Source organism: Peromyscus californicus, unplaced genomic scaffold (genome assembly GCF_007827085.1).
Source record: "Peromyscus californicus insignis strain IS unplaced genomic scaffold, ASM782708v3 Scaffold_10__1_contigs__length_136768540, whole genome shotgun sequence".
Taxonomy (NCBI): domain Eukaryota; kingdom Metazoa; phylum Chordata; class Mammalia; order Rodentia; family Cricetidae; genus Peromyscus; species Peromyscus californicus.
The window spans coordinates 27693078-27705523 of NW_026294391.1; the positions used below are offsets into that span (position 1 = coordinate 27693078).

At 38.8% G+C, this 12446-nt stretch overlaps 1 protein-coding gene across 11 annotated transcripts in view; it reads left to right on the forward strand.

The window, feature by feature from the left end:
• Reps2 (RALBP1 associated Eps domain containing 2) overlaps positions 1–10982 on the forward strand; it is a 235645-nt gene extending 224663 nt beyond the window's left edge. For all 11 annotated transcript variants that reach the window (XM_052720260.1, XM_052720122.1, XM_052720587.1 and 8 more), the window contains one exon: positions 5229–10982. In XM_052720260.1, the coding sequence (XP_052576220.1) occupies positions 5229–5297 (69 nt within the window). In that variant the 3' untranslated portion in view covers positions 5298–10982. The remainder of the gene's footprint in view (positions 1–5228) is intronic.
• Positions 10983–12446: the final 1464 nt, after the last annotated feature.

The window sequence follows — 12446 nt, forward strand, 5'->3', positions numbered from 1 at the left end:
TTTTGTCTATTTCCTCGATGACTAATTATGTCCTTGATGACTAATTATGTCATTTACTTTTTTATGTGACTATTAGCCTTTAATATATCTTATGAAGTATATTTTCAAGTGTGTTGACCAGAGGACTTTTTTGTTATTTTTGTTATTTTTTTAAGATTTATTTATTTACTATGTATACAGTGTTCTCCCTGCCAGAAGAGGGCACCAGATCTCATCACAAATGGTTGTGAGTCACCATGTGGTTGCTGGGAATTGAACTCAGGACCTCTGGAAGAACAGCCAGTGCTCTTAACCGCTGAGCCATCTCTCCAGCCCTGTGTTATTTGTTTTTGAGACAAGGTCTCCCTATGTAGTCCAGGCTGGCCTTGAACTCAGGATCCTCCTATCTCAGTCTCTTGAGTGTTGGGATTATATGTATATGCACCCACATCTGATTTTTTTTTGGTCAGTTTTTACATTGAGATTCTTATCTACCCTGACTCCCATTGAGCTGTGGGCAGATATCTTTTTACATATTTTGAGTGTTAATAATATTAGATATGTTTGTCAATATTTCCTTCTAGTGTTTGTATCACCTATTTATGTAATAACTATATACTTTTATGAGCAGATACTTCAAATTTTGATAGAATCCAAACTTGTCTTTTTTTAAACTTATTACTTTCTATGTAAGGAAACTCTGCATATTTCTAGGTTATAAAATAATTCTTACACATTTTCTTCTAGCAACTTTATTGCTTCTTCTTTTACATTTTTTAAATTAAATTTGTACGTGATGTGGCATTAGGGTTAAGGTTCATTTCCCCCATTTTAGTATTTCCTTAATCCAGTACCATTTGATGTACAGACTTTTCCTCCCTTGGCTCACTCTGGTGTCATTATCCTAACTCTAATGACCTATAATTGGAGGTTCAGTTCTGGCTTCTTACTCTGTTCCATTAGTCTTTCTGTGGCTCCTTATACTACTATCACACAGTCTTGATTGCTGTTGCCTTATACTGTCTTGAAATGTGGCAATATAAAAATTTCAACATGTCCTTTTCTATGATTCCATTGGATATTGTAACCTTTTTGTCTCATGCAAATTTGAGAATGGGTAGGAAAGTACTACAAAATAAAAACTCGTTAGCAGTATGGTTCGATTTGCATTGAATCTATCAATCAATTTAAGGAGAGCTGGCATGTAAACCATGTTGATTTTGCTAATCTGAAAGTAGAGGAGTCTCTACAACTATTTCTCTTCTAAATTTCTCCTGAGGGGTTCTGAGATTTGAGTATGTAAGTCTTGCATATCTTTTGACAAATTGTCCAAAATTTTTGTGACATTATTGCAAATTGGATTTTAAAAATAATTCCATTGTTCAGTTGAATTTGTGAAGGTCCCAAGATATAGGATCAATACACAAAATAATCAGTCATAGTCTTGTATATAAGTCATAAATAATTGATAATGGAATTTTCTTAAAGTACCACTTCACAGCAGCTGGCCTCTTCCCCCAAATGAAGTACTTAGGTACAAATCTGTCAGAACACACATAAGATTTGTATGCTGGAAACTAAAAAAAAAATGCTTCTGAGAGAAACTCAGGGAGACCTAAAGGTACAGATAGGCTTTATTTGTATATTTGGAAGATTCAATAGAATAGAGTTGTCATATTTCTCTCCAGTGATCTTTGGATTTATGACAATACCAATTAAGATCTCAGCAGGAATTTTTTATGAATACAAACAAGCTGATCCAAAACTTTGTATCTGAGGGCCGAGGAACTTGGAATTGCTAAAGCAGTGTGAAAAGGAAGAGCAAATGAAGAAATCATTGTCAAGCTGCTGTCATCAAGGCAGTATGGTGCTGAGAGCAGTGTATAGATCTGAATCCTGAAATAGATCACATAAATAAAGCCATTTGATGAAGGACAATGATGCAAAATCAACCCAACAAAAAGCTGGTCTCCCACCATGTTTAACAGTTGGTCGTCTGTATGTAACAGATAGGGAATCTTGATCGAAGTCTCACTCCTAAAGATTAACTGAAAATGGCTCCCCCGTGTAAATGGAAAGCGTAACTATAAGACGTTTAGGAGGAAGCAAAGGAAACAACCCTCATGACTTGAGGTTAGACACGACCTTAGTATAAAAAAAATGACTAAAAGCATAATCTCTAAGAAAATAACTTAGTGTATTGGCCTTCATTAAAGTTAAACACTTTTGTTCTGCCAAAAACACTAGAGAATGAAGATACAAGTTACAGATGGGGAAGAAATACTTTCAAACTACAAATTTGACGGAGAACTTGTGTTCTGATTAAAAAAATCACTTTTTAAACTCAAAAGTAAGTCTAGGGGGAAAACCTACAACTATCTAAAGGAACACAGCAATGAAATGACTAATAATGACATTTTATCATACCCATAGATCACCGTCTCCCTCAGCCCTCATCAGAGAAGCTTCTTCTTGCAGCAGATGGGAACTAACAGAGACCCACAACTAGACAAAGTACAGAAAGTGAGAGGCTTTGGAGCACTGCATCTTAAATGGGATGTCTTCATCAAGCTCCTCCCCTCCAGGGCTCAGGAATCTATGTAGAAGGGGAGGTGGGAAGATTATAAGAGCTAGAAGTGGTGGATAACTCCAAGGAAATAGCATTTTCCAGATGTAACAAGACTGATGCACACATGAACTCACAGAGTCTATGATAGTATACACAGGGCCTGCACATGTCCAAGCTAGACAAAACTTCCAGCATGGAGAAGGGGGAAGTGGACACAAACTCCACCTCTAATTAAGAAGCAATTTGCAATTGATGCCTGCTGGGAAAGTGAAAATCAGCTTTCTCCAATGGAACCTCACTGGTATAGTGACCATACTCCAGGGAAGGCCCCATACCCAGGATTAGTTGCCCAATACAAAATGAATATCCCACCTTCCCCCTTTCCTCCCCCTTCCTCCCCACTCTCTCGGCCCTTTGTTTTGTTTTAGTATTTTTGTCTTATTGATTTTCTTTCTTTCAACTTGTTTGTCTGTTTTGACTTTAATTTTTTTTGGTCTTTTTTCCTGTTTTTTTTTTTTTGAGAGAGAGAGTAAGAAAAAACATGAAGTGGGTGGAGAGAGAAGTAGGGAGGATCTGAAATGAGTTGGGGGAGTGTAAGGAATATGATCAAAATATATTGTATGAAAAAATTTAAATAGAACTTTAAAAAAGAATAAGAACTCTAAAAAACCAAACATTTCAATTTAAAAATTGACAAAGGACTTGAACAGATATTTCACCAAGGAGCATGTAGGATGACATAAATACACAGGAGATGGTATTCTACATCATTAGCCACTTGGGAAATGACAATTTATGCTAGGGTTACATACTACTATACACTTACTAGAACTGTTGAAACAGAACATGACACCATCAGAGGAAGGTGACTGGAACCTCATGCATTGGCAGTGGGACTGCAAAATGATACCTCACCCTGGAAAGTCATTCAGTACTCTCTTGAAGTGATTTGTATTTTTATCTCATTTTTACTTCATTAACTTCATTTTTATTTCATTTGGCTTTATCCCCTCATCTCTCCTTCTGCTTTTGGGTAGATCAGCTTCATCCATTGTTCCTTTTGTTTCTTTTCAGTTTTGTTTTATTGAGAGAGGATCTCATATAGTTCAGGCTGACATTAAATTCACTAATGGATGCCAGGTTGGCCTTGAACTCCTTTTAATTATCCTTCCTTTACATCTTAAGTGCTGAAATTCCAGGCACATGCCACTGTGACCTGTGCATGTGGTTCTGGGGATAGAACTCTTTAAGGCAAGCATTCTAGCAACTGAACTCCATTCTTTTTGTATATCACATTCACAAACTTGTTGGCTCCCTTGGAGCCTTTGAAGCTGTCATTTAGTCACCCTGCATATCTTCACCCCACATGTTTAAGTAGCTTCCTTCATGTCTCTGCTCAAGTTGCACTACCTCTAGGTAACCTTCCCTAGTCATGCTTTCTTCTTTCCCCCCATCTGTTGCTCTCCAGTGTGTCGTCTTCTTTATTTCCTCTGAAATCTGTCGTCTTTGCTCATTTCATTGTCTCGCCATCCATTTGAATAGAAGCCCTATAAGGGCACTGGCCTGCTCTTTCTTGGGTTTTGCTGATACCATCATAGCTAGAGCAGCATGTGACCTAGAGCTGATAGATATAGAAGATGGGTTGCTAGGAGTATGAATGAATGAACACTTGTTGAGTTCTGTACATTGGTTTTCCAATATATGTTGGCTTTCTGGAACATCTCAGAATTGAGCCTTTACATAAGAATTCTTTCCCACCTTGGCCAATTCTACTTGAGTGTGTTTATGTATCCTTTTTCTCTCTGAAAAATCTGTTTTAAGACTGAAAGTTTGTTGGGAGCAGGGTCTATCCCTAACACTGACTGCTTTTGGGAGACTATTGCTCATACTGAGTTGTCTTATCAAGCCTTAACATGAGGGGAGGAGCTTAGTCCTACCTCAACTTGATGTGCCATGCTTTGTTGACACCCATGGAAGGCCTGCCCTTTTCTGAACAGAAACAGAGGAGGAGTGGATCGGGTGGTGATGCACAGAGGGAGTGAGAGGAGAGGAGGGAGGGGAAGCTTCAGTCAGTATGTAAAATAAATAAATAAATGTAGTAAAAGAAAAAAGACATAGTTTGAATTTCCAAATAGCAGATTCCTGTCTGTTTCTTCTTCGTTTTACCCAGAAATTACTTTAAGTTAGCTGAATTATGTACAAGAGCCTGGAAAAGAGACTTTGATGGAAGGATGGCCAGGTTATCTTTTTATCCTTCATCCCTAGCTAAGTATTGTGCCATAAAAGAAGCCAGAGGTTGCAACTAGAAACTTAGTTGAAGTGACTCATAGTTCTGTACTGGGAGTCGCTTTCTCCTTTAGTTCTCCCCTATTGGCTTTTTAATATTTCATGTCATTCTCTGCTGCCTTCTGAGCCCATCAACACAGAGTGAGGCTAAGGCAGGCTTGCAAAGAAAAGTTGAGCAGTTGCATTTCATCATCTTCAGAAAGGCATTGAAAGGTTAGTGATTGTGAATCTCTCTTTGTCTAATCACCAGCATTGAAAATGGTGCCTTCCAGACCACATGTCCCTGAGTGTCTGTTGGTCCAGTTCTGCATTTCCTTTGACTGTATAAAGAAATAGGGATGAACCTGAGAAATGATGCCTTTTCCTTTTCTTTCCCCTGTTTTGTACATTTTAGGAGGTTCATCAAGAACGGATTGCATTGGAAAACCAATTGGAACAACTTCGTCCAGTCACAGTGTTGTGACATCCTCAAGTCTCGAGTGACAGTAGATGACCTTGTCTGCCAAGATCTTTCTTTTGTTTGAGCCCAACCACTTGTCATAGATGTCTGAATGTCAAAAGCTGTGAGCAGCACAATATATTCTGTATGACTTTCTCTTTTGCACTACTCTTGTATATTTTACAGTGGTGGTAAAAATGTCTTCAACTGATTATTGTACTTAAAATCTTAATTATCAGCTACTTGGGAGGCTGAAGCAGGAGGGTCACAAGTCAAGGCCATCTTGAGAAGCTTATTGAGACACCGTCTGAAATAAAATGTAAAAAGAGAGCTAAGGATATAGCTCAGTGGTAGAGAGCTTGCCTGATATGCAGAAAACCCCAAGTTTAATCCTAAGTACCATTTAAAAACTTGACTTATCAGTGGAATTTATCTTCCATTTTAACCACTTTTAAATATTTCTCCTTATTAAAATTGGTCTTCTATCAGATAACTCAGAACATTATTTATAATTTTTACAGAACCTAATAATGAAGTACTAGCAGGATGCTCATTTTATTCTTGTGTGTTTCATACAGTAGGTTGGTTTCCTGAATAATGTGGATTCCAAATGGATAGTCTTAGGCATGATTACAATAAAAACAAAAGCTGAAATACAATTAAAGCATCAGATTTACACTGGCATTGTGCCCTCTACCACTATATGCCAAAAAAATGCTTCTCTAGTGCCATTTTGATATTATATCAGGTATAAATAATACATGACTATTGTTTTCTATTAAATATCAGAATGGGTCTTTACACCTATGTGAAGTAGAGATTTTGGCAATGAACTGTTCAACTTGGCCAATCTCAGCCATCAACCTAGATAACTCAATCCTTTTCATGTAAGTTTTTGGGAAAGCACAATCTATTTTAATTGCCTTGCCTAATCAAATTAAATAGTTTCCAGATCACTACTTTTATCCTGCATGAGGATAACATCTCTGTAAATGCATGATCTTGGAAACTACCCATCAAATATGAGTAGCTGGATAGCTACCTATTTGTTGTTGCACCCAGGTATCCAGGCTGAGAAGGGAAGGGTAATGGCTACCAACTCTCCAACAATGCCTGGTTGTTGTCTTTATTTTAGCCTGGATTTCAAATGTGTTGGGTCTGAAGACATAATGAAAGAATGTAATCTTCACACTGGCTTTGTGACTATTTGTTCTCTGTAAAGTGTGCCCTTGGGAAGTATTGACTTCATATACAGTTCAGAGGATCTCAGCTAACTCTAGTGGAAGTGATATAACGCAAGCTCAAATTGCAGAAAGCCAGTATCCTGTAGAAATGTAGTAGTATAGCCCAATTGAAAGTAGGAAATGACTGACCTATAGGGTCACAGGGTCCCTAGTTCACCAATCCTCAGCAGGGCATTCCAATGTTAACATTACTTTGAGAGACTTATAGCATGACATACTGTCTCTTGTGCGTTTTGCCAACCTACCCATTCTTTGTATAGTGGGATGTGGTGTGCACAGGGTACTTTTTGAAATGGTTTTGGAAAGATTTATAATATGTAAGATTAGGCTGTTGATTTCAATAGTGCTGAGAGCGTTTAGTAAAAATAGGTGTTTATTTAATACTTCCCTGTTCCTTTGGCAAGCTTTATCAGTAGCTTAATAACAGAAGAGAAGGGTTCAAACAGATGATGTTTTTCCAAAGAATAACAAATTGTTGAATCTCTTCCATGCATATTTAAGGATTTGAAACTGATTTGATTTGGAAAGTCAAGAAACTTGAACTATTTCTGCATTTCCTTTTCTCCCTTGGCTGCCTTTTGTTGTTGTTCTTGTGGGGAGGGCTCGGGAATGAGTTTAAGCCCTCCTAAGATTATGAATGGGTCAGTGCAAATTCGTAGGTGACTTCTTTTTTCCTTATGCTGGGATGTGGGGGCTGTGACAAATTTTCAACAGTGTTCTGATTGCAGCTGTTTCACAGCATGTTTGGTGTTTGGTACATTCAATACAGGAAAGACCAACATATGCACTTTATCTCAAAATCACCCAGTGCATATGCCCTCACTTGGGGTAGCACTTCAAATCTACCAACCAGATACAACCTAAGGAACGTTAGTTTAACTGTGCGTTTAACAACACTGACTTGCTGTTTCCCTGTGAAGTAAATGACCCAGAGAACTGGGTAGAGATTGGGATTTTATTTAGTTGGCTTTTTTTCTCTTAAAGGATAAGACTTGCATTGGACAATCAAGGCCCTTTGAGTGTCACAGCCGCATCAATATATTTCTTGTGGAGCTGGGGATGAAACCCAGGACATCATGCATTCTAGGCAAACTCTGGGTCACACCTCCAGCCCATCACCAATATTTTAATTTAGGCATTGCATTAAACACTTACCAATAATACACACACACACACACACACACACACACACACACACACACTGAGAGAGAGAGAGAGAGAGAGAGAGAGAGAGAGAGAGAGAGAGAGAGAGAGAGAGAGAGAGAGAGAGAGAGAGAGAGAATATTCTTAGCTGGACCCAATTTTGCATTTTTGAAAGGAAATATTTGTGTTTCTATCTAAGTATATATTATTATATGACTAGTATTCATCCTTTATTTCTGTGTTTTCTTAGAATGTGCACTTTTAGGGTTACAATACTGTTTTTTAGAGTCTTTAATATGATATAGGAAGGCAAGCACACTGAAACCACCTATAAAACTGCTCTGGAATTAATCGCCATCTGTTGTGAAAAGAAGCTTCTCAGATGAGGGATGAGAGATGCAGACTTGCTACTTGGACAGAATTCTACAGAATGAAGGTCAACACTGCCTCCATTCATAGGGGTTTAATTGCCTTGTTGCTCAGTTGTCTTACTGCATGGGGATCCTCCAGTCCTACAGATGAAAGCACAGTAGGAACTGATCTTGGGCTTATTGGGGTCTTTAGCATCTCTTATAAGTGGCATACAGCATGTGGCCTCCTTTCTATCCATAGACCTAAAGCAAAACTCAAATGGTAAATAGAAAAAAATGGATGTATAATGTGATAACCAAGGCAGATATTTGCTCTAGTTGGAAAGATCTAAGCACTTTATAAGTACAGACAAGTGCTTGGGACTAAATGAGAAAGGAGTCAGCTTAGCTGGAAGCTGTGCCCATATGAATGTTAGGGCAGGGCCAGTGTTTCTATCCTATAGCTAGCATGGGAAAAGTACAACCCTAAGAACTGGGAGCTCTTTGCCCAGGAATCCACAAAAATAGATAGCTAGTGGTAGAGTTGGGATGCTAGTCTGATTTTATAGATTCCAACTTCGCCCTCTGTCAATCCTAAAAATAGATTAGAAAGCCTTTTCTGTTTATCATGTTGAAATGTATTGACTTAATTGGTCTTTAAATATGAAAACATCTTCTAAGGAGTTTTAGGTCTAGACGTTTCTCTCAAATTTAAGTAAAAAATAAAATATGAGGGAAAATAATATCATTAAACTGTTCTAATGCCTCACCTTTGATGATGCAGTACATTACTTTAAATCTTGGCAGAACTTTGGACAGCTATTGCTTTGAATAGATTCCAGTCCTATATTCCTGTGGGCACTTGCTTTCTCAAATAGACTACTGTGATAAAAATGAACTCAATATGTAGTAGCTTATAGTTTTCTCCAGTATATCTTTGGTCACTTGGGTCACAAATGGTCCATTTTAGCACATTTTAGGGATAGATAAGTAATCTAAACACATGAACTTTTCTTTTGACTTTCTACCAATGTCTGAACTATTGTAAAATATTTTTTCTTTAACTGTGGTTGACTGTATAGTATTTCTAAACATTTGTCTGTGTCCTGAATGGTCTCATAACCGTGGACATAATAGATACATAATTAGAATATCACTTAGACAATATCTGGAATTGATGTGATTCTTGCAATCAAAGAAGACATTTGCAAATGTCTTTTTCTAAGCAGTAGTTAGAAAGAGCTCAATTATAGTATTAGCACCTTAAAGCTAAGACATTTGTTCAACACATACTACAATCACACCTCCGACTAGATATCATCAAGGGAATGAAGTCTTACAAATGTAAAAACAATTTGCCATCTCATCACAAGCAGATGACCGACCCCATGTGACCACCAAGCAGGCTCACTGGGTTGTGGTGTGAACATGGTGGGTGTGAAGAAAAAGGAGGAGTGGTTAAAGAAATCTCCCCCTCACTAAATACAACGTGAGTGGCTTTGCTCTTTCCAGCGGATTACTTCTGCTTCGAGTGTTCCCTTAAAACTCAGACTTCAACAGCTAGTTGACTTTCCACTCTAGTTATAGGTGTTACAGCTTTTTTGTATCATGACTCAGTGTGATTCAAGTTCCTAGTAAGAAGGGATGATCTGGATGTGTACAGTTCTCAGCCTGCACATCTTGCTTCTCTTTCAACATGGGCTGATGGAAACATTCCACTAGCACAGACAGGTTGATCACTGATGGCAATTTGAATACATATTACTGTGGGCCATTCTGCTTTGCCTGTTTGTGAAGAGAAATGCATTTAATTATATGAACCTCTCAAGAATAGCAGACAAGGAGGACCAGACTTGAAAAACAAAGCATACAGGTTTTGAGAGCTGCTGCTCAGCCCCAAACAGACTTTCAGAGGAAGTCTTATAAATATATTTGAAGCAACCACTATGTGATTATGAGCTGGGCAGTCCAGGTATAGTTAGTTTTAGGCTTGTAGGATTGCTTCCTACTTTGACTATGGTGGTAAAGGACACAGGGAAAACACTGCGTGTTGCAGTTGTTGGTACTTGCTCTGTCTGCAGAAGCCTAGCTTTGCTGACAACTGTTGGAGAATGCTTAGTTTGCATGTCTTGTGATTTCTCCTGTCAGCTAATATCGTGGCTGTGGGAAGTTAATGACACTAGGTTTATGACTCTGAAGACCAGAGGACAGCAGGCTTTAAGAGGGCTTAAACTGGAATTTGAGGGCTACAGTAAGGACACCCTCAGGTACCAGGTTCATAGCAGTCTGGGATGATAAGACTAGATCGTAAAGTTCTTTCAGGGAGCTCTGTCATGAGACTGAACACAGTACCCATCATATGCCGCTTTGATTAATAAATTGTAGTTTCTGTTTCAAGTCACCTTGTGTGCCAGCTTCCACTGCACCTATCTTGGGAAGCAGGGATACCCTCTCCTTTAGAACTAGAACTGCCATTCTTTTCATCTTCAGCACAAGTAAGGTATTTAAGTGAGCCAGAGGCAAAAAGAGCCCTTTTAGTCTTCATAGCTATCGGCTATGAGAGATAATGAGCTGACTGTCTATTTTAACCTCGGAGGTAAAAATGTATATTATATTTTTTCACTATAGGTACATGTAACAGTAAAAAGTGTAACAGCAAAGTATATATTTGATGCTTTCTGTCTTTTCATGATATTGTGCTAACAAGTTGTGCTAATATGTAACTCAGCCAGAGTCTCATTCATTTGCTAAGCATTGGGAACATTCTATGTATTTACCTTAAACATAAATAAATCCCTGAGAGTGTCCTATATTTGGATTGTGATTTGTAGACTCATGCTAACTTTACTGCCTCTTTTTCACACTTGTTGAAAAATCTGTGAAGAGCATAGTAAGTTAAGGATTTCCAACTTGGAAAATGTACATGATGTGAAACTGGGGTGCTATGTTAAAAATAAATGTATGATAACTAAGTTGTTTTTATGGTGTCTTAGTGTCAGTATTTCTGGTTTCCCTTTGGTCTTATGTGCACTTAAATCTGGCAATGTGAAAAGAGTGGGAGGTCCTTTCCATTGAAATCAAAGTTGGAGGATTAGTTGTTTTACTTCCTGGTAATTTAAGAGAGGTTCTTCAATATCTGTTATCAGTAAGCACTTAGCAGTCATGGGACATCAGGACAGACTCAGTGTGGACTTTAAAGATCTACGGACTGGAAACTGGACTTAATGTGGGGCCAGGTTACTTGCTTTATCTATTCAGTGTTCTTTTAGTTTGTGAGTATTCCTAAGCTGGGTATATTCCTGTAATGCCACCACTTTAGAGGCTGAGGCAGGAGGATCACAAGTTATTGACCAGCCTAAGCTACATAGTAGGTTAAAGGCCAGTGTAGGCAGGCTATATAGTGAAGCTATGTCTCAAAACCCAAACCAAACCAAAACAATACAATAACAACAACAAAGAGTGTTCCCATCATGATGACCTTAGCTAGAAAGGAAATTGTCTTTTCTCTTTTGCTGTGATAAAATACCTTGACAAAGCGCCAGGCGGTGGTGGTTCACACCTTTAATCCTAGCACTCAGGAGGTAGAGGCAGGCAGATCTCTGTGAGTTCCAGGCCAGCCTGGGTTACAGAGTGAATTCCAGGACAGGCTCCAAAGCCACACAGAGAAAACCTGATTCGGGGAGAGAGAGAGAGAGAGAGAGAGAGAGAGAGAGAGAGAGAGAGAGAGAGAGAGAGAGAGAGAGAGAGAGAAAAGAAACAAAACCTTGGCAAAAGCAATTTAAGAGAGAAAGGGTCTGTTCCTTGCACATAGCCCTTCATGGCAGAGAAATCAGGGTGGCAGGCACTTGGAGCTATTGGTCACATTGCATCCACAGATGAATGCATGCTGCTGCTCACTTCCCTTTTTCCATTCATACAGTTCGGGATCCCATCCAGGGAATGGTACCATCCACAGAGGAGGGTTCTTCCCACTGCAATTAATGTAATCAAGATAATTCCCCAGATACGCCCAGAGACCCATCTCCCGGGTGATTCTAGGTTTTGCCAAGTTAACAATACTAACCATCACAGGATTGATGAAGAATAATGAGGAACAGTTGTCCCCAAATCCTGACCAAATTCTCAGTTGCAACTTCTCACCTTTAAAAATGTCTAATTTTAGGAGACACAAGTCTCCTATTGTCTGGATTTTCTGCTGTGTTGTAGTATCCACCTATTATGGTTTGGGCACTGCGGGGCATTTACCCACCAACCCCACAGTTCCCCAGAGTTTTCTTGAGTGCGAGCAGTAGGAACTATTAGATAGAAGGATTTAGATTGTGGAGATAAACAGATAGAAAATAAAGGATAGCCTCGAGAGGGCCTGGAACCTATTCCAACGAGTCCTGACTGTCTCTGCCCCAGGATATTTATAGAGATGCCAAGGGGATGGAGCA